The sequence below is a fragment of the Macrobrachium rosenbergii genome, chromosome 55 (genome assembly GCF_040412425.1).
Source record: "Macrobrachium rosenbergii isolate ZJJX-2024 chromosome 55, ASM4041242v1, whole genome shotgun sequence".
Classification (NCBI taxonomy): Eukaryota; Metazoa; Arthropoda; class Malacostraca; order Decapoda; family Palaemonidae; genus Macrobrachium; species Macrobrachium rosenbergii.
The window spans coordinates 18,694,118-18,715,862 of record NC_089795.1 but is presented as its reverse complement, the minus strand read 5'-3'; the positions used below and the strand labels follow the sequence as shown (position 1 = coordinate 18,715,862).

Below are 21,745 nucleotides of genomic sequence, written 5' to 3'. Positions count from 1 at the left end.
GATATTTGGCCAGTTCTCACAGAATATTGGTGTTGTTTGATTCGTTGTGAAAGTGGTCCAGTTTGTCCGCAATACATTTTATCACACTTTTTACAAGGAATTTCATATATGCAACCAGAAACATCTTTAGGAGATTTTTTTATTGTTAAGCTCATAACATTAAAATTACTGAAAACATTAAAATTCAAGAAATTTCTAAAAACCTTTCGTCATATGGTAATTTGAGAATATTATGCTTACTAAGTTCAAGTTTGTTATTAGTTAAATAAGATGTTTTCCCGGCTCTTTTCCATGCTACATCTACAAGTCTTTGGGTATTTAAGTTTCAAGGCAATATCATAAATAGTTTTAATCTCAGAATCAGTGAACTGCGGGGGTTTCAAACACGCAGAGAATTCCTCATTGGAGGGGTGGGTACCCTTCTCAGCTAGCACTCTGCTGGCCCCACGTTCAATTCTCCGACCGGCCAATGAAGAATTAGAGGAATTTATTTCTGGTGATAGAAATTCATTTCTCGCTAAAATGTGGTTCGGATTCCACAATAAGCTGTAGGTCCCGTTGTTAGATAACCAGTTAGTTCTTAGCCAAGTAAAATAAATCTAATCCTTCGGGCCAGCTCTAGGAGAGCTGTTAATCAGCTCAGTGGTCTGGTTAAAATAAGGTATACTTAACTTTAACAAACACGCAGAGCCCTTAAGAATATCCTAGAAAAAACAGAGAATTTAACATTTTGATGATGACTGGAATAGTAATGATGAACAAAAGAGCCAATGTTACTTGATTTTTGAAAGACTGAAAAGGTGAAATTTCTACCATGTTTATGGACACTTACATCAAGAAAATTCAAATCACAGTTTCTTTCTTCCTCTGAAGTGAATTTTACAGACGGGAGTAAATTATTTAGCAATAAAATTAACATTCAGTTTTATACATGTTTTTGGATTCTGTATGGCTAAGCTTCCTTATCTCTTATGGTTAAGTGTATGGTTTTCGTTTGTGACTGCGTGATCCCGGATTATCCTGGATCATCTCTTTGTTTATTAACCCTTTGACAATTAACCATCGGGTATTCTTGTTCTTTTTGTTTACCTTGTAACCTTCTTTGGCAACTGTGTCTCATTTTTGTCCCGAAGATGCGTGAATAAACACGTGAAGGCGCTTGGCACAGAACTTCTGCCCGTCATTTTCGCTTATATATACAGTATATACTTTCTGTGTGCGTATATATACATACACACACACACACACAAACACACACACACACACACACACACACACACACACATATATATATATATATATATATATATATATATATATATATATATATATATATATATATATATATATACATAATACACACACACTATATACGTACACAGAAATCTTTGACTTTACAGTACTTAGTCCTACGGAGGTTAAACTTCTGATGCTTACGTATTATGAATTACAATTGCAGCTCACCAATAACTACCAAATACATATTTTCCTGATGAGCTCAAAAGAAGCATGATGGCTTTTTTTTCCCAAAAAACGATGTTGATCGCACAAGGGAGAACTGACTAGGCCCATTTCCGGAAAAATCCAGTGTGGCTCTTTTGAGCTCATGAACGAAATATGCATCTGGTAGTTATAGGTAAGTTGCCATAGAAATTCATAACGGGAAAGCATAAGAAGTTTAACCTTCATATTACTAAGTTCGGGCCAGTGATTTCTGCATATTAGTGGAATCCTCATCATCTTCATAAATCATCGGTTAATTCTCTGTTTTTGTCTCCACGTTGCCTTCTTCAAATCAGCACCTTTAACAAATATGGTTTTTTGAGGGTGAAAATCAGTGACAGAATAGATTGCTATTTTTAAATACTTTCGTCTTACTCGGTAATATGAGCGTGAAAACTGTGATAATTTATTTCCTGTCTGACTGTTCTCGTTTTTCTGTTTTACTGTTTTTCATTTACAGGAAATTCGAATGATCTCTTCTGGAAATCTTGCATTGACAGCAAATGCCTTTGATCCTTGTTCCCTATAAATGCTTCTTAAGGAATTCAGTTTTGTATCATTTAAACGTTACCGGTCCTATGTAATTCATAAATGATCGTTCTTTGCTCTTCTCGATCTTCCGCAACACTGATTACATTTTGGTTCACTGTCAGATCACATATCGAACCGAAGCTTTATTCACGTTTAAGTTTTGGGATGCTAAATTCTTCTCCTCTTAATGTTATGTTTACTTACACATTTAATATTTACTTTCCATGCGCTGCAATGTTTTTTATCTGAATGTTGTTTCTTATCCACGTCCTGAAATGTTATTTGTTGAACATCATTTTGGAAACTCAGTCGTTCTCGACTAACCTGTGGCGCCCAGAAAGGTTCTGCGACTGTTTCTTTCCCTCTGCTGATAGGCACTGTAATGGTCTTTTTGCTGTTTTATCTCATTTTTATAAGCTTTCATCCTTCAAAAGGCAGTACCCCGTCGAGGAGTAGCGCCATCATTGCACCTCATGCGGTGCATTGTAGGAATTACTTTAGGTTCTTTGCGGCATCCATTCAGCCCCTCGCTGCAAACCCTTCCATCCCTTTAAAACTGTACCTCTGTTCATGTTATCTTTCTTCCATCTTACATTCCAACTTCTCCCAACAATTTTCTCATGGTACAACTGCGAGGTTTTCCTCCCATTACACCTTTAAAACCGTTTTACTATCAATTTCCCTTTCAGCGCAGAATGACCTCATGGGTTCCAGCGCTTGTCCTTTGGCCTAAGTTTCACATTCAAGTTCCAATTCAAGAGGCAGCCTGTTGATTTCTTCATAGCTAAGACTCCACGATGGAGCTATGGCTAATTAAGGGCATGAAGTGGCCAGTCACAATGGCCTCTCTAAAAATGTCTTAAAGTTTTCATCTACTTTGATAATTCTTGTCATAGTCTTCTTCAACTACCTCTTCCATATTTTCCTCTTTTCATTTGTATCTTCCATTCCGCCTTCTCCTCATTTACTTCTTCATGGTCCACATCTTCCCTCCCTTTCGATAACATTTTTCGCATCATTTCCCTGATTTGAGTCAGTTGAGAAGTAGCCCAACTGGATCATGTTAGCAGAGGTTTTCTTTTTCCTTCCGCATGTAACATGAAAATACTTTGTGAGATCTTCTACTTAAAAGTACTGTTAATTCATTTATAACACATGAAGAAAAATGTGCTGTGGTTTGGATATGTGTCACACAAAAGCATTTAGAGATTTTATATTTTTGCATATGATGCTACATCCTAAAATTAAGCTAAATTTAGGTCTCACAGTTGCATGAGACATTAGTATTATATATACAGTAATTATTTATGATTTTATATTCAGAAATGAAGGAGGGGGAGAGAAGGTGTGAATATCACTGCAGGTCTGACGACAAGTATCAAGCAGCACATATTTATACTGCGCAAATATCTCTTGCTAGTAAAACTGCTCCCTAAAATTTTATGGGATAAATTAACAATGTTTGTTTTTTTGATGACTGCCATAAAACAAAACACTTGTAAATCAAAATTTCATTATTTAAAGGATACCTGTACTTAGTTACCAATGCTGCAGAGTTAATACCTTCCTAATCATTTTGCAAGTGTATCTGAAATACCAGATGTTGCTCCAGTCACTAATATTGCCATACAGAGGGGGATGCATCTTGATTTCTCAATGAATTAAGAAGAATCCTGCAACTTCCATCTTATCAATTTCTTTCTTCAGCCTGTTCAGAATAGTCATACTGAATGCCTTTATTCAACCAATAAAAATGCAATGCTTCTTTAAGTACCACATTCAGTCAGGTCACCATTCTTTGGTAGTTTTGTTATGAATTCCAGTATCAGCTAATTGTACAGAACAAAAATGATTGAAAAATGGTTTTGCAAATATCACACAAAACTGTATTCAAAACATCTAATAAAGAACATTACAAAATAAACATGATCCAAATACTTAAGGCTGCATTGACAGTTCAACGCAGCCTTCTCAACCTGCAGTGATACAACCACTTGCCCTGACATCCCACATGTAATGATTAAGAATGTTCACAGAAATACCAAATTTGGTATCTCTAATAAGCATCACATAAAATTTTTCATGACAGCAATAACTCCACAATATTGGATTTAGAAACTAGGTAAAGATAAGCTATCAGCTGCTTGTCACTGCCCTATAGTATTGACATCTTGTCTGTGCAAGATAATGGGGAAGATGGTCAATGGAGGATTTGTGTAGTTTCTAAATAAATAAAAAAAAGGCGTCTTGTCTCCTGCTCAGCGTGGGTAACACTGAAAACATTTGACCGTCTTGAATCCTCTATTTGTGAAGTATTTGCATCCAAGCATCATCTAGTGAATTTATTTTTCACCTTGAAAAGGCATATGCTGCTGCTTGGGGCAAGGAACCCTTCAAACAATACATACATGATTCCAATTTAATGGGAGTTGCCATTGTTCACCTGGGCATTTTAAATCCACTATTTCCTTCATGTCAAAGAAGGTAGAGTGTAAAGGCATCAAGAGCCTCTTCATTTCTGCATTAATCACGTCATGTATATTACCTCTTATTATTTCATATTTTTATATGTCTCTCTATACGTATTATTGTTCGGCCTTTCCGCCGATGTGTGCAACCACTTTTGTACATTTATTATAACGCGAATTATTCTCATTTATATGTCATCTAACAAACAATTTCTTGCCCAAATGCGTGACATGGGATCCACAGGTCAGTGACCACCTTTCTGTCCGCATTCCTCAACGTATACCTGGCTTCCGAAAAATAAATCAGTTAAACCCAGACCTCTCGTCTTGAATCTCACAACAGTAATACTTTGCTATGAAGGAAATGCCACACAGGTAGTATTCCTCAAAGTAATGCTGAGTGTCATTCTATTTTCTCTAGCAATAAATGGCATGTCTCTATAATTCTCCATATCTTTTGTATAATTTTTGTCAATGATTTCTCATTTTCTGTTAGGGCCAAAATGGTTAAAGTTGAGACAAAATTATCAGAGGAGCAAATACGAATGGATTTAAGCTCTCTACAGTTCATAGTTATTGTACATTTTTGCCATATTCAAGTACATCCAGAACTTGATGCATATGTTAAAGATCAAGGGTCCCTTATGAACATAGCCCTCACTTTTTAGGATTAATCTTTGACAAATGGTATGGGTGGCTCACCTTAAATTACTTAAAGGCAAATGCTTAATGCATTAAAATCACTGACATGTCTTGGGGTGCAGATTATCAAACTTTTTGAAGATTAAATAGAGCACTCATTTTCTCTAAATTCAATCATAGATGTGAAATATATATGTACATCAACGACTCCAACCAAATGAAATATTTTAAGTTTTCACCATGTTGGCACTACGCTTAACGCAGATGCATTTAAATCTTCTCTGATCCCATGCCTTTTATTTGAAACAGGAAAGTCACCTCTGTACCTTCACTGACAGAGTATAGTCAAGAGGTAATGGGATAAGTTGCACAGACTCTCCAATTGTAACTATAAATGGTGAAGGTAATGTTACTGCTTTTTAGATGCTAAAAGTATATGGCAAGTATTTAGGGTTTTTAATTCCACTAAACCTTCAATTCTATAGATTCTGCAATGGCTCCCACTTAAAGCAGAGGAATCCAAGTTCTTTTTACTGGGTGCCAGCACATGGGCAAACAAGAATAAGCGAGCAACAGCAGAACTACTTTCAGGGAGATACATTGTGTTATATTGAGACCTAATACCAAATTCTGTATTAGGAAATCAATGAACAATACTTGGCAGCAACAGTGGAGCTTGTTGGCATTAAATAAGATTAATGAAGTAAAAAAAGTGATGTGTCTCTTGAGGTACTTCAATATGCCATGAAAATGGCTTTGTTACCTGTGAGTTGGACACACAAGGCTCACCCATTGTTTCTTGATGGCTGGTGTTCACTAGCTTTTTTGCAGTGATTGTCTAGTCCCATTGAGTTTCAGGTATTTGTTGACTCTATGGTCTTGGGGACCACAGAGATTGATTTTGCTCTGAAACTCAATGTGGGGATGGCTGGTTCATCCTCACCAAGGTTCTAGGAGAGAAGTTAGAACAATCAGTGGTGTTTTTAAACTAGCTTCTACAAAAAATGTAACTTGTAGCATATTTAATTAAGAGTATATAATACATTTCCAGCAGAAATAAAACAATCAGTGCCCCTCTCCTCTGCCTTTGACTTCTGCACCAAGCTGACACTTCTGGGTTGTCCAGGTAATTCAGAGATCCTTCTACATCAATTACTCTCCAACATGGCTGGGAAATATACATAGAAGTTCCAATAACGACAAACATAAGTCCCGATGATACCAGATTATGACTCTCCAAAGACACATTTTTACCTTGAACTCTGCTTGAACTCATCACCAGTGCTTATCTGTTACTCTTACACTTACTACTTTGTCACCCAGAACACCACAACCCTTCTGGAACAATTTTTTGTTTAACCAAGTAGTTCAGTCAGTTGGAGATCCCAGTCCATCTGTACTAACTTTGTCCAGCCCTGTTTACATGACAAACCGTTGACTGTTATCAATCCAGCAGCTTCTTGCTCAGGCCCACCAAAGTGGCAAGCATAACATGACATAAACTCTGAGTGATCCCTCTTTGGGTGTGCTGGCAACAAGACAGATTCAAGTACATCATATTTTCAACTGATGACATCATTTCAACCATTGCTACTCTACTTCAATTGTTTTCCATCTTAGGAGTTTAAAACACTGGTTTGTCCTTGTATAAACATATAAACCGATGCCTTGTACTGTTGTCCTCTCTCCCACTCCATCCCACTAGCTGTGGACATATCAATTAGAAAACAAAGCCTTATTCAGAATGTGACAGGGAGGTGTGTAGTCTTTTTCTTTTTCAACCTAATGAGCATGGAGCAGATCACTTCGAAGTGAAGCATAATGCAGTGGCTTGTATTTTTAAAAGAGCATATGTTTTAAAAACTATTTTATTTCCCAATGATGTATAAAACAAATAATTTTAAAAATCTATGTTGTAAAATACTGGTTGGACAATTCCAGTCCCACAATTGGTCCAAACATGCTCAACCAACTTAGAATATATTTTTTACCTTTGAGTTCCGAAGACGGCTCATTTTCAAATTTTAACTGAGACATCAACTTCATAGTATTACAAGGATGCAAGTGAAAGTAGGGAACACCTAATACTGGATGATCATGCTGAGTTAAGCTCTCCCATTTTCTTGTCATTACCTGTTCTTGAAATTGTGTAGGAATTCTACTCCACATCTCTTCTAATTTCAAAGAATTCCCAGTCATATGGCATGCATTAAAATATAAAACTGGTACTGAATGGCTTACACTATACACTACATGATAATCATAAGTAACAGAATCACACTGTTGATATTCATAAATACATGATGGGTCATCAGGCTCAAAATAATAATTTTGGGTACTCAGTTTATGGTTGCCATCCAAAATATCTCTAATGTTCTGTGTTTCATGAATTTCAGGAATGCATTGCTTCTTAGAGATGAAAAAATTCCCTTCAACATCAACACTTCCATTTGTCTTCCAATTATCTCCAATTTCCTGAGATTTGCCAATCAATTCCAAGCAGGCATCGACAAACTCTCTGTACGTTAAATAGCACATGGTGATGATGCTGAAACACATTTCAATAGCATTAGAACAAGATTTATATAAATAGATGGGAAAATGTTTCTAAAAAATTTAAGTCATAAAATTTAGAGAGAAATTTCAAAACTTTACACAATAAAATTGACAGTGAAAAATAACTAAAAACACTTGTGAAACAGACAGATTTGGCACAAACACCAATCCTTCTGACTTCTCCTCATGACTAGTTTTTAAAATTTTGATTCACCATAAGTCTAATATTGTATATCACATTTATAAGTAAAAAATTATAAAATTTAAAATACAGAATTATAAATCATATTTATGCCCCTAAAATACAAACCTCTTATTCTATTGGGTTACACTACCTCGAATGAAGACTTGAGTCTTCTCTCTTTTAAGCAACCCTCACTATAGGGCGACCCAATTCATGAAGTCATAATTCCTGTTAGCTTCCACAGTAGTGGGAGGCTGTTGCAAGGAAGAAGTTAACCACTGGAATTTTGCATGTGGCCCTGCAATGTTCAAATTTTTTTTTGCTAAAGTTGATCTTTAGGTGAGAAGTGAGAAGCAGCTCTTTAATGTTCATATCTAAGAGGAATTGCTAAGATAAAAGGCTTGAGGAATCCTATATATTACTCAGAAAAAGTATGTGATATCTGTATGAGAATGAGTTTGAAGTAGTCCTATGAACAGGATGTGCATGTCATCTGAAGGCTGAATAGGTATCAAATGCACAATAATTATTTTTATCCACTGCATAGAACTATCTGTCTGTATCTAGTCTGCATGCTAAATTTGCAGGTGTGAAATTCAATGCCAGTTTTCTATACGCTTTCTTTCAGCTGTCATAAAATTATGGCATGATCTCCACAGTTATGAATTTAAATTGCTGGAACTTCATAAGTTCAAAATGGGTGTACTGTAAATGCCTCCTTCTTCAGTAGACTCACATGAGTCTCCCTCTAAAATCAAAGTGTGTAGTCTTGTTTGTTTTTGTTACTTTTCTACATTTTATTGTTACTTTAGCATTTCTTTCACAATACAGGGCTTCTTTCTTTACTGAAGCCTTGGGGCTTGCAGCATTCTGCTTTTTTAGGTTCTAATGAAGATTAATGCTACTTGACCTACACTAATCATGAGTAACAATAATAATTTTGAGGTGTTACTCTTGTGTAAAAGAATTCACGAGAACAAAGTTCTTTATTGTATCATCACTGCTGCTAGTCAGAAAAGCAAGGCCCAATCATATCTACTTGCTTCTTTATTTCTACACACCAGGAAGGAGGCAAAAGAGTTAATCACACTAGATCTACCCAGACATGATACTGTTCCCCTCTTTTCTCACAAGAAAACATATCTTTTCATACCAGTCTCAGACACAAATCCCCTAGCCCTTACACTCCTGACAAGTATCCCTTTACAACTTCTTTTCTATGCAACCACAACATAAAGTTATTGTGAATTGTGATATGTAGTACAGCCTCCTAGCTTCCACAGACATATGTTAGGGGAACCATGGATGCAATTATAAATTTAACCTGCAGTAAAGACCTTGAACTCAAAAAAGTTGAGGCTCAGGTATTTTGCTAGTTATTAAGTTTTCTAGTGTAGCACAAATTTCTTTAAATATTCATTAAATTAGATGTTTAAAAAGATAGCCTGATGATAAACAATTAAAATAAACTCAAACAAAAATTCAAGACAACTTTGAACACATTCATGGAAATATAATGCACTACTATACTTGTCTCCACATACCTCACATAATGTACATATACAATATGTGAATTTTCATAATAAAATTTATTATTTGGATACCTACTTACTTTTAAAGATAGTTACTGTATACCTTCATGCCAGCAAGTGCAGAGGTATTCAAAATAAAGGAGTTCACTTGGCTGATGTTGACATAGCTGCAGCACCAATCACGGTTCCTGAAAGAACCTTAATGGACACTGCATGGTACATCAAGGAGCCCTGAATGTTAGTTCTCCTCTTCTCCAGCATAACCTCACTCTCACTCTTTAAGAAGAGTTAGGAGGGAACTGTCACAGATCCATTTCACAAAACAAGGCTATGAATATCATCATTCCTCTCAGAGGGGGCAGATATTGGCCTCCTCTTTAACATAATATTTCTCCTGCAGCAGTTTGGCAGAGTGGCTGGAGGATAATGAACTTGCTGTACCTGATACCAGAGAATCTACTTGTACTTCATCTGGTACATCCTGCACAAGAAGGGACAGAGACAGCTGAAAGGCTGGTACAGATTCTGTGGTGAAAGCCAAGGTGCAATTGATGGTGGACATCAGGTGCTGATGAGTCACTCTGGTCACTTCCCAATGATCTCATCACAATGCCTCTCCAACTTGGCCTGAATGGGTCCCACAGAAAAAGGGCAGTCATACCATGACAGGTCAAGCTGGATCCTCCACTAAAGCAGAAAGAGACGCAGTAGCCTAATCTTGCCCCTGCTCACGGGATCACGAAATGTGTCTGGAACAAGTCCCAGCCACAGAGACATGGTAGGAAGACACCAAAGGTGACTGAAAACGATCATTTCCGATATCCTTGTGGCTCACAACAGCAGCAGAACTGGTTTGGTTGACCTCACTACCTAAATGGGACATGCAGGAGTATACACAGCCTATAATTTGCAGGGAAACACTACAGGGTGCATGGGCTTGGGCAACCCAGGCCACAATAGTACTACAAGCTGATGGTCATTATCTGGTCCAAGTAGGCTATATTCTCTTTGGACTAAGCAGGGGGCAGACAAGTGGATACCATTAAAACATTGCCCTTGGAAGACAGCAAAGGAATGTTATTCACCTTCTGCCTCCCTGAACTGAATTTCTTCCACTGGGTAGGTAACCAAGATATGCTTAAGACAGTTAAGAGACAGCCTCTGCACAATATACACACAAAATAACAGTCAAAGGTTAACATTCAATCTGTCCAGTACACCCTCACAGATCATTCTTGCTGGGAGATTTTCAGACACCATCACTTGCAGTCGCACAATCACAATAAAAATAATCCACAAGACATGTCACAATTATCAATCACTTCAATTCTGAAATACTGAGCAAGTCAGCTTCACCAACAGCAATGATGGAGAGCACACTTCAGTATCTCTTATAAAGGAAAGTTGGGTGGGTTCCTGGTAATCCTACAGTTTAGGGGTCCACATTCACTGCTTCCTTGTGCGTGTTTAAGTTTTCTTTCCTAATTTCAATTTCTTCTTTCAACAGATCTGCAAACAGAAGTATATTTGTTAAAAAATGAACAGTTCATCTGCTTACAGAAGCAGAGATTGTAAAAAAAGCAATAAGGGAATAAAGCTCTGCACCTCAAGCAAATAGTGTAGTGTGCCCGCAACTGTGTTTGTTGAGTGAGCGCTTAGGAACCAGGAACCAGGTAGGAACCTGGCATGGGCTCTTGCTCTTCAGCAGCCACTTTTTGATAAATCTGAACAAATGGGCAGTTTGTCTGCTAACAGAAGCAGAGATTTCCGATTTTCTCAAAATTCTATGGATCCGTAGGCTATCCCTTAAGACACGCTTTTGTTTATTTACGTTCCCCCTTTATTCCCTTTATTTTTTACATATCTGCTTCTGTAAGCAGATAATCTGCTCATTTTTTCATTGTCTTCCATGATACAGTAAATATATATTTAATGTGTGTGCTGATCTTGACTTTACATAATGCAGTAAACTGTTGGATTAGGTACCGCGAAGGTTTGTATCAACTTGAAAAAAAAATTATAAAAATACATTATAGGCTAGAGCACCTAGGCTAAATGGAACATGGTAAGCTAAGCTCTTAGAGACGATGCTCTAAAAATATGCGCTCGTGCCAACGTATTGTTGGCCTTATCTAGAAAATAAAAAGGCTGATAGGCTATTAAGACAGCAGGTGGATCTCTCTCACAATCCTGGTGCTTTCTTTAGTTACCTTGGTTGGTGCCTGGGTAAGTTATGTTACGTCCATTCCATCTTCCATAAAGGTAATCAACAGTTCATAGCTAATCGTCTGTTGATAGAAGTAGTAGTAGTAGTTTGGAGGTTGTTCTTTGTATTAGCACTTCCTAAACCCCACCCCTAACGTTCAGGTATACCTGAGCAGGTCTGCCACCACTGGCAGGCCTGTGCAGATATACCTTCACCACTACGATACAGTTTTTTGTCTGAGTTCTTTATAGCAGCCATGGCGCCAACACACGATGCTCTGGCAATAAGTGGCTTGTTGATAACAACATAAATAAGAAACGCCTAAAAAAAGGCGTCCAGCGAAGGTTGGCTGTTAATCATCTTTAACATAAGATGTTAACAATGAATGAACTATATGATCTACTATTGTTTTATTTTGCTCCATTACTAAGTTGAATAGTATTTTGCTCCCATGTTAACACCGAATTACGTACGGTACATAGTCATGAACAGACGGATATAGACCTATTTTTGTTTTACATTATTCCGTTACATTGAATATTGATTCTCATTTATAAACGTACTTGCATAGATGGTTTATAACCATGGGTAAACATACTAACCTTGCCAACAGCAGAATCAGTCTCCTTTAATTTTTCGACTGATTTAGAATATGCAGCCCCTTTTTTAATCTGTTATGATAGTCAATATACACAATTATTCTTCCTGTGGAAAAATTGCAAAAATTCTAAACATGTTTATTAATCTGACATCCATCATCAATTATTGAAAAAATAAATAACTCCTATTCATCATTAATTTAGATATGAAAACTTTCAGATTCAATAAAGTTCAGCACTTCCTTTTTCTGACTGGAACACACTTCATCCGAGGTTGGGATTGGGGAGCGACCTGAGCAAAAAAGTTGGCCTCTCGACACTAGCATTCAAGCGCGCCTGCGCACGTCGTTTCGACTCAGAAAGATCGATTAAGAAGAACTGTTTGCTCAGGTCGCCTGCGCAGGCAAAAAAACTGTGCAGGTTGTCCACATTAACGTCCAGGTGTGCCTGCACAGGTCGACTGTGCATACAGACCTGCGTAGGTATACCTGAACGTTAATTGGTGTGTTAATTGCGCTTTATCTTCCACTAATCTCCACTCGTCCCCAACCTCCCTTCTCATAGCTCACATCAAAGTAGGCTTGGGTCTTCCAACTCTCATAGTGCCCATAAGAACTTAGCTGAAACCATCAGGCACAAGTCTCCTGGGGTTGTGCAAAGGAAATATCCAGCCCATTACCATCTTCCTTTCATCATTGCCTCTTCTACGATATCTTATCTAACTCTATCCTGCCAATTGACCTCTAATATTTATCTTAAAACTCTATTCTTAAATCGACAAAATCTTTTAAATATAGTTTCAATGTCATGTCATGATTCATGTTTGTATTGCAATAAAGATCATACCAAACTTACGTATCGTCTCACTTTTGTATACAGCGTCTGTCTATTTGATTTTCAAATCCTATTCAGCCTTCCTACTGTTCAATTTTGATTTTTTCATCTCTCATTAAATTTAAACATAAGAGACTCTGTACTGCATATCATTGTTCCTAAATGTATGAAAAGATTCAGCCTTAATAAGCCTTCGGCCATTTATTATTATTTCATCCATTTGCGTATACTTTATCGTCATGACTTCTACTTTTCTTTCATTTATGCTGAGTCCCATCTCAATATAAAATAAGAATTCTATTAAAGCTACGTCATCTATACTTTAAACATGTGAAGTTTCATCGCTCCTCCATTCTAAACCTCCATTCCATTTCCGAACGCTTTCTCTTTGCTTTATAATATCTATGAGTAGGGCAAAAAGCAAAAGTGAGATAATATTCCCTTGTAGCATCCTATATTTACTGCAAATTCACCAGACGAGACCTCATCGACGTTAACCTTGCAGGTACTTCTTTCACGGATAATTTCAGTTTGCTTAACATATCTAACAGGAATGCAACAGTGACACAAGACCTTCCATCTGTGGATGCTGTCAAATGATGCCTTTTGTAATCAATAAAAGCCATCAGAAGGGATTTTTTAATTCCATACACTGCTGCACAAGGTCCTAAAACAAATATTTGAGCTATGCAACTCCTACCTTTTCTTAAACAAGCTTTTTATGAATATCTTTCTCAGGTCTATTAAGAATAAGAAAATTCAATATTTTTATTACAACCAATCTAAGCTCAAAGCCTCTGTAGTTACCACGGGTCAGTCTGATACCTGGGCCATGACCTCCAGTTCCCAATCATTAGGATTCATTTCCTCATTACATACTCTCGAAAACAGTCTTATCAGATGTTATTTCATTTTCAGCTAACTTCATCTCTGAAGTGATTCTATTATAACCTGTTTTCCAACTCCTATGTTTCTTTATTATTTGCTCCATTTCAAAAGCTATCAGTTCATATAAAACCACATTTAGGTATTTCTCAGCTTCTGGTATATCAGTCAAATTATCCCCCTCATATCTCTTATTCATGGCTTTGCAAATGTGTTTCGCCAGCGTTGTTTTTCTTCTTCTTTTGGTGTTATTATTGACCCATCACTCATTTTGCTAAGAGTTTTCTTCATTTTCTTTACATCATAGATATTTCATTGACAATTTTCTGGGCTACCTGAACCTGAGCATATGGTTTCGTCAGCATTATCAGGGAGAATTTGTGCAAATATTCTCTCATTTCTTCTTTATTTTCTTTTAACTTCACTATCTAGATTTATGTATTCAGCAAGCTCTACTTTGCATTCTTCATTTCCTAGAAATTTATCTACATGTACCTTTTGTTTCTTGTATTCCAGGTCTCCTCTGATAACCAGGGTTTTTGTTTTATTACCATCCATGTTAAACCATTCCTCATAGATTTTCTGATTCTCTTCAGATATGGTTTCTAGAACTGCAAATATATTTTGACATTCACATGCAAAAGCCCCTCGAAGTTCATCCACCAAACGTTGTACTATATCGGATCTAGGTTCTCTTTTAATTCTGTGCTAGGAACATTTAATTTCAGCTTTAACGGGGCAATGAAGAATTGGTGATTACTGCCGACATCTGCTCTACTCTAGCTCCTAATATTCTTCAGTGTTCTTTTTCTCTCAATTCATAGCTATGTAAAGGACAGCCAATCCCTTGTAGCACGAAGTTCCTACCTAAGGCCAATAATGTCCCCTGCCGTTGCATATTGGTCTTTAAACAAGGTTATCCAACAGTCATCTAGGGTTGAAGCTGAGGTCAGCACTCAACATCTTATCCATCATCTTGTCGCCAGTTATTTTTGGTGCTCCTTCTGGGCAAGGCCAGAAATATTTTACTGTGGCCCTAACTTTTACCTAAAGAGGTCTACCTTTAACGCACCAGGTACTCATACCCAGAGCTCGGAGTCCTAATCCAGGTTCTACCAGTTGGGCCATCCGGAGCTGGTGCTCACTAAGGGACAGGGATGCAATTCTCTGAAGGCATTAACTCCAGTTACCCCAGTGATAAAAGTTACAGACCTTTAATCTTGCTAAGAGGAAACAATATGAAAAGGTAGAATGCATAAATTTTATTGTAACAATTTCCAGAGTTATTTAACCACAGTCGTCAAATTATAAACAAGGAAAGGATGGAAGTCAATAGCATTATATAGACATTTGGGTCCCTGGACCATACTAGAGCCATCTGATGATGTCAAAGCAAAAGCCCTTTGCATGGGCACAGGTAAAATGGGACCTAAGGAAGAGACTCTGGCATACACTAAGATTTCAGCACAACATAACAAAGGGCCCCATGTGCTAGCTTCTCTAGGGGATCATGAGGAGAAAATCTACTGGCGCCTATGGTTGAAGGTTTGGCCAAGAGGGTAGACTCAGATGTGTTACCCGCCGCCTGATATAAGTACACTTCTTAATGCCTGGAAAGAAGGCAAACGGGATTAGCGTATGTCACTGAGAAGGGACCATTGATGGGGTAGCCAGAATTTCTGAACAGACTAAAGAAAGGAGTTAAAGACTTTTGCAAGGAAAGCCATTTTGATAAATGGATGTATACGGATCTTAGTACAAAGGAGAAAAAACGGAATGCTTCTTTCAAAACATGCTGAAAAGATACAATTACGAAGAAAGTCGTAGTGTTAGATAAAGAAAAATAATGATAACACGTATTGGAAAAGTCAGTTTATCTGGAAAAAAGGATGAAAAAATGAAAAAGTGGGACATGTGTCCAAATGCAGTACATACCGTAGGCAGAAAACAGACAATATACGCAAATTTAAATATTATTTTAGGGACATAGTAACCGAATTTGCTCTCGTGGAATTCGAGAGAATTGATTGCTTTGTTTAGAAATCTCGAACTGCGAATAGTATAAGAGGAAACGACTGATTCGACTGAATCTTGACAGAAGAGAGAAAGGTTTATTCAGGAAACAGGAAATCTTGAAAAGAAGAAAGGTTTATTCAGGAAATGCTAGGCCTAATTACATCCAAAGGAAAACTAGTCATGTCATAACGTGATGTATCCCAGGTGAAACTAATTCTCTCTCTCTCTCTCTCTCTCTCTCTCTCTCTCTCTCTCTCTCTCTCTCTCTCTCTCTCTCTCTCATCATTACCATTCGTAACGTAGAAGAAAAGCGTTCATTTAGTGTTTCCTCTTCAGAAATCTTGTTCATAAGTTAAGTATACCTTAGTAATTCATGTAATTCTCTGACAGCAGATTTTTAGCTCTCGGGTTCCTATTCTTTTGCATTCAAACTTTAAACACTGAAGTAAGTGACTATGAATATCGTGCCTAAATTGCTTGCTCATGGTTGTGGCCCCGAGAAGTCACGATTCATATACCAACATTCAGCAAATTTGCTGTTACAGGCTGCTGAAGAGCAAGAGCCCGTGCCAGCACAAGGCTGGCTGAATCTAAGTAGTAGAAAATTTGCTAATGCGATGAGTAAACAAGCTAGAAATTTAAAGTTATTTCATTTTTTATTGAAATGAATAATTCACTGACGGGGAACACTTTACCAGTTCAAGTGAAATGTTATTTAAAATGCACATGGGTGATTTAAAAGAGCTATCTCGAAAAGTGCACGTTTGGATAGCCATATGCGACCTCAGTTTAACGACATCAAAGAGTTATTTTCCATAAATTAGGTGATTTGTAAGTAATCTTAGACTACTGATCTTAAAATTTCAAACCGATCAATACTGGACACAGCACCGTGTCTGAATGTAAATGATTTCCCATGACAGATACTGGTAAAGTTCAACACCAACAGCAATAAAAGTTTACTCATGGTTTGAAAATTAATATAAATATTCATATTTTATATAATGACATGAGAAATTCCTGCATGTAAACTGAACGCTCAGTCACTATGATGTGCAAGATCCTGGAGGTTCAAATATGTAATGAATCAGATTCGCAATAAATCTAACATACTGCTTACCGATGAGGAAATAGTCAGAGATAAAGACTTTATCCTAAAGACAAAATAACAGTCACAAAGAATATATGATATTTATCCGTTAGCATTCTATCTACTCAAGTCTAATGAAACTTGTATTGAGAATACTCTACCTGCAAGAGACACTCACTCATTCGAAATGTTGCCTAGGGTAAAAATTTACTACGTGTCGAAGTAAATTTAGCCAAAGTTATGGCAAAAATATATGATATCTATAAATGTCTTACAACTTACAATTTTACGGTTATAGCTTAAACATCACTTTCCAGGTGCCCGGATTATATCCTAGTTATTGTCATAGCAACAATTTAAGATCATAATTCAGCTGAAAAGCAAAACTGTCATTATTTTTCTAGCGTACGAAATGATATCAATCGGCAGATTCTTTATGCTTATAAAGAAACAAGTGAAAAAGTGGAACAATATAAAGGGGTTTCACAAAGGCATCACCTGAAGCCCCCGTTATATCGATTGAGGGATCCCAGTTTTAGAGGGCACGGACAACGCTGAATAACATATATAAACTATCAGACAAGAATTAGTCGCCAGATTTCACCAACACATCTCCGAAATTTGGTTGCACAGAACAAACTATATTTCCATAAATTCATTGTTTGGATGTTCACCCCGCGGCCGATGATATCGAAACCACATCCGTGAAGATCGGTCGACCTGAGGCAAAAAGGTGTGTGACTGCATGTCTGAGACTGTGTTTCAAGGATTAAGCTTCCTCCGTCATCTGATTTACATTATCCGCTTCTGCTTCACTTCTCCAATGAACCTGAGGAAGAGTAAAACATGACTCACCCTCCGTGAGCTGTACAGGGCTGCGTAATGTGCAGGCCAAGGTAAAGAAAGGGGAGTGGAGACTTCTCTTTACCTTGATACAGACAGGTTTCGGAAATCGAAAGCTTTGATACTGCTAGGAAGAATAATCAATTTATATGTGTATATATATATAAATGAAACATAAAATTCCTTGTAAAATATATAAAAACTTTAAATACACAATTGTTCTGTGCATTAGCAGAATTATTAAAGGACTATGTCAAACTGGATATATCTAATGGAGTATTTATTCTGAAACTAAATCAAGTTAAAAATGTGACTTGAAGAAAGCTTGTAAATTTTTTCTGAATAAATACTCCAAAGATACCATCCAGTTTGAAAATAATATATTCTATATATATATATGTATATATATATATATATATATATATATATATATATATATATATATATATATATATATATATATATATATATATATATATATATATATATATATATATATAAATATATATATTATACAACATTAAAATTAAAGAAGGAATATATAAAACTTTTAATTGAATATATTAGGGCTGTTAAAATGAAACAAAAATTCCTAAAATTGTAAAAACTGAAACTAAAAATTAACAATTGGTAAAAATTATTCTTAGAAAATTTAAAACATTTATATAACATTAAAATTAAAGGAATGAACAAAATTTTAAAAATATATACAGTAAAGGTAAGAGAATAAAAATAAAAATGAAAATAGCAGTGAACAGAGCTACGGAACAAAAGATTAAGGTCTAAGAGTCTATATATACTCTCCAGACCTTGGATTAAGGACCTACCTAGAGGAGTGACAGCGCAAAACTTAACGTAAACATAATTAAACAAGTAAAAAATGCGCCGAAGTTTCTTCGGCGTAATCGAGTTTTCTGTACAGCGTATAATGCTGTATGAGCCGCGGCCCATGAAATTTTCAGCCACGGCCTGGTGGTGGCCTGTCCTATAGCGTTGCCAGACGCACGATTATGGCTAACTTTAACCTTAAATAAATTAAAAACTACTGAGGCTAGAGGCATGCAAGTTTGGTATGTTTGATGATTGAAGAGTGGATGATCAGCATATCAATTTGCAGCCCTCTAGCCTCAGTAGTTTTTAAGATATGAGGGTGGACAGACAAAGCCCCATTTAATAGTTTTATTTTACAGAAAACTAAAACAATACAAGTCAAATCAAATACAGAGGGTTGTGGGGGGAGAGGACGTAGCCTATTTGTGTTTAACGACGTAACGAGTAGGTTAGTAAAAGTGATTCCAGAATAAGGTCTTGAGGGTTGGTGGTATGGCCTAAATGCAGAAGTCCTTATTACCAATATGTTTTCACAAAATTTCGAGTGGTTTCTAATATTGGAATGTTCTGGGTTTGAAATTCTGCTATCAGTACGAAAACTTACACCACAATGAGAATCGATACGCACCTTAAGGAGTCTGCTGGTGGATCCCACATAGGTCCCTGTTTGACTTAAAAACAACACCAGAGGACGTATAAGGTGAAAATCGCTCTGTAGTTTTAAAGAATGAAATGGTTCTCAGGAATTAAATTAACGTCAACGGTATAAAATGTTCCTGAATAATTTGCGTCAACTTTGTGAAATTAGAAGTCATGAGTAAATGGAAATCATGCATAAAACTTAATTTCTGGGGCAGTTACAACTTTTGGTTTTGTAATGAAATGTTTGTTTAGTGGTTGACATAATTTCCTGTACACCAGCTGTGTAGGAGAACAGTTATTATTAAAAAAGTCCATTAAAAATGCAATTTCATTATAGAAAAGTTCCAGTTCGACGTAAGGACGAATGCTCTGTGGAGAAGGGTAGAAAAGGAGCTGGATTAAAATTTCCAAAACATGAGCTATAGAAGTTGGAAAAAATTTTCTTCCTAAAAAAACTGTCGTTTTGTCTGAAAACTAGAACGTCCAGGAATGGTAAACAGTCGTTCACCTCTTTCTCGATAGTAAACTTTATGCCTGATTGTAATATATTATCATATTCTACGAAGAAATCAGTTTCATATTCACTGTTAAAGAGGGCGAACGTATCGTCAGCATACCTGGAATAACTGGAATAATGGTAAATTACTCAAACAAGGTCATGGGCTTCCCTCTTGGCCCCACATTTGCTAACACCTTCATGTGCTCCCTGGAGGAACACATGATCGATCATTGCCCATTAAGATTCTACAACCACTTTTCTATTGGATATAATATATAATAAACAATGAAAAGAGATCCATGTGACCCTTCTCAATAAAGATGCAGTTGAACTTGTTTTCGACTTCCGGAGACCCAACGATTCAACTGCATGTTTAGGATGATCAAACCATAATTTAGTCGCAACTGTAACAATATTTCCAAAAGATTGATTTCTAATCACGTCAGTGAAAAGTTGATAATAATTAATATACTGTAACTGCATGTCCAGTGCTGTGTGGTGGATGATACAGTCTGGGAAGACTGAATGCAAATGATTATCACAATTATACAAACTTGTAAAGTGAACACAGCGAGATAATCAAACGATAGTACCAGAGACTAAGCTCTGGAATTAAAAATTTAAAGACACTCAAGTTTTTTTATCCAACAATTTAAGATGCAAGTCATCTGCTGCAGGCCAAACCGGGGAACGATATTCAAAACACGGCAGAGTAAAGAATTAGATCATTATTTTTCTCTGGATAAACATGAAAAATCTTGACTTTTAAAATATGCCAGTTGTCGAGGCAGCTGAATAAAAGATGGGCATGTATGTTTCTCAAAAGTAAATTTGCAGTCAAGATTGACATTCAGAATTTTAGATTATTTGCATGTTGTCAGTGAAGCATTTTCAGCGAAACGTGAGTGGAATCCACTGTCCCAGACCTACACTAACGAGATTTAATTCGTGCTTTTTTAGGCTTCCTTCCCCATGCTAATCCGTTGTCTATCTTTAGCTAAATCTTTGTAACGAGAATCTCCAACCACAGGTATAGAATCATCAGCATGAACAAGAGCTATTCTGTTTTCTAATATAAGCTGCAGTGCCCTAGCGACAGCATTCGAGTAGTCACTACGGTGCAAAGCAACAGCTATTCTATATAATGTATTAGATGAAAACTCACTAATAGTAAGAAATGCTCGCCCACCTCCCACCTGTCTTGCATCACTGCAGGCATAACATTAAGCAACCACGTAGTCAAAACATGACCTTGTCTCAGAACCACTTCTACACCAAACCAGTCACTCTCCTGTCTACGTATCCTAAAACATGCTTCACTTTCATAATAAAATTTTTAATTACCCTTAATAACTTATCTTCCATATCTTAGATCCTCACCACCTTCCACGTTGCTTCCCTCGATTCTGTCATAAGCCTGTTCTAGATTCCTGTATGCCACATACAGTTATATGTACATACACATACATACGTATATATATATATATATATATATATATATATATATATATATATATATATATATATATATATATATATATATATATATATATATATATATATATATATATATATATATATATATAATATATAAATTCATAAATATATATGTGTGTGCGTCAGTGTGTGAGTGCGCGTCTGTGTAGTGAAATGCTAATGAACAATATTATAACCCCAATATCGAAAAGGTTTGAGGATTTCCCTTAACATAAGAAATAAATCTCTTTGGATACTAACTGGAACTCTTAATGATTGCAGCCAGTTGTCCCCTAAAAAAAAATCATAAGAAAGAAATTCGTAACTTGACTTCAAGGTGGAATTTGTCATTACGTGAAGGAAAATTCTTGTTTATGCGTTGCATTTAATAGCTAAACTATATTCAGG

At 36.4% G+C, this 21,745-nt stretch overlaps 1 protein-coding gene across 8 annotated transcripts; it reads right to left on the bottom strand.

The window, feature by feature from the left end:
- Positions 1 to 6,996: 6,996 nt before the first annotated feature.
- Atg10 (Autophagy-related 10) lies at positions 6,997 to 12,031 on the bottom strand. Of its 8 annotated transcripts, none has more exons than XR_010852201.1 (4): positions 11,627 to 12,031; positions 9,497 to 10,925; positions 8,011 to 8,182; positions 6,997 to 7,692 (listed from the first exon to the last, which is right to left on the bottom strand). XR_010852201.1 is itself a non-coding variant. In XM_067099255.1 (4 exons), exon 4 carries the CDS (start codon positions 7,680 to 7,682, stop codon positions 7,053 to 7,055), a length of 630 nt encoding a protein of 209 aa, XP_066955356.1. In that variant the 5' UTR covers positions 7,683 to 7,692; positions 8,036 to 8,182; positions 9,497 to 10,925; positions 11,627 to 11,875; the 3' UTR covers positions 6,997 to 7,052. The 8 variants fall into 8 exon arrangements, 7 of the variants coding, with proteins under 7 accessions (XP_066955356.1, XP_066955361.1, XP_066955360.1 ...); XM_067099255.1 differs by having other exon boundaries at positions 8,036 to 8,182; positions 11,627 to 11,875; XM_067099260.1 differs by lacking the exon at positions 8,011 to 8,182 and having other exon boundaries at positions 10,502 to 10,925; positions 11,627 to 11,877.
- Between the last annotated feature and the right edge of the window lie 9,714 nt (positions 12,032 to 21,745).

Coding starts and splice junctions, on each gene's coding strand:
- Atg10 (XM_067099260.1), bottom strand. CDS start 7,682: ATGTGCTATTTAACGTACAGAGAGTTTGTCGATGCCTGCTTGGAATTG.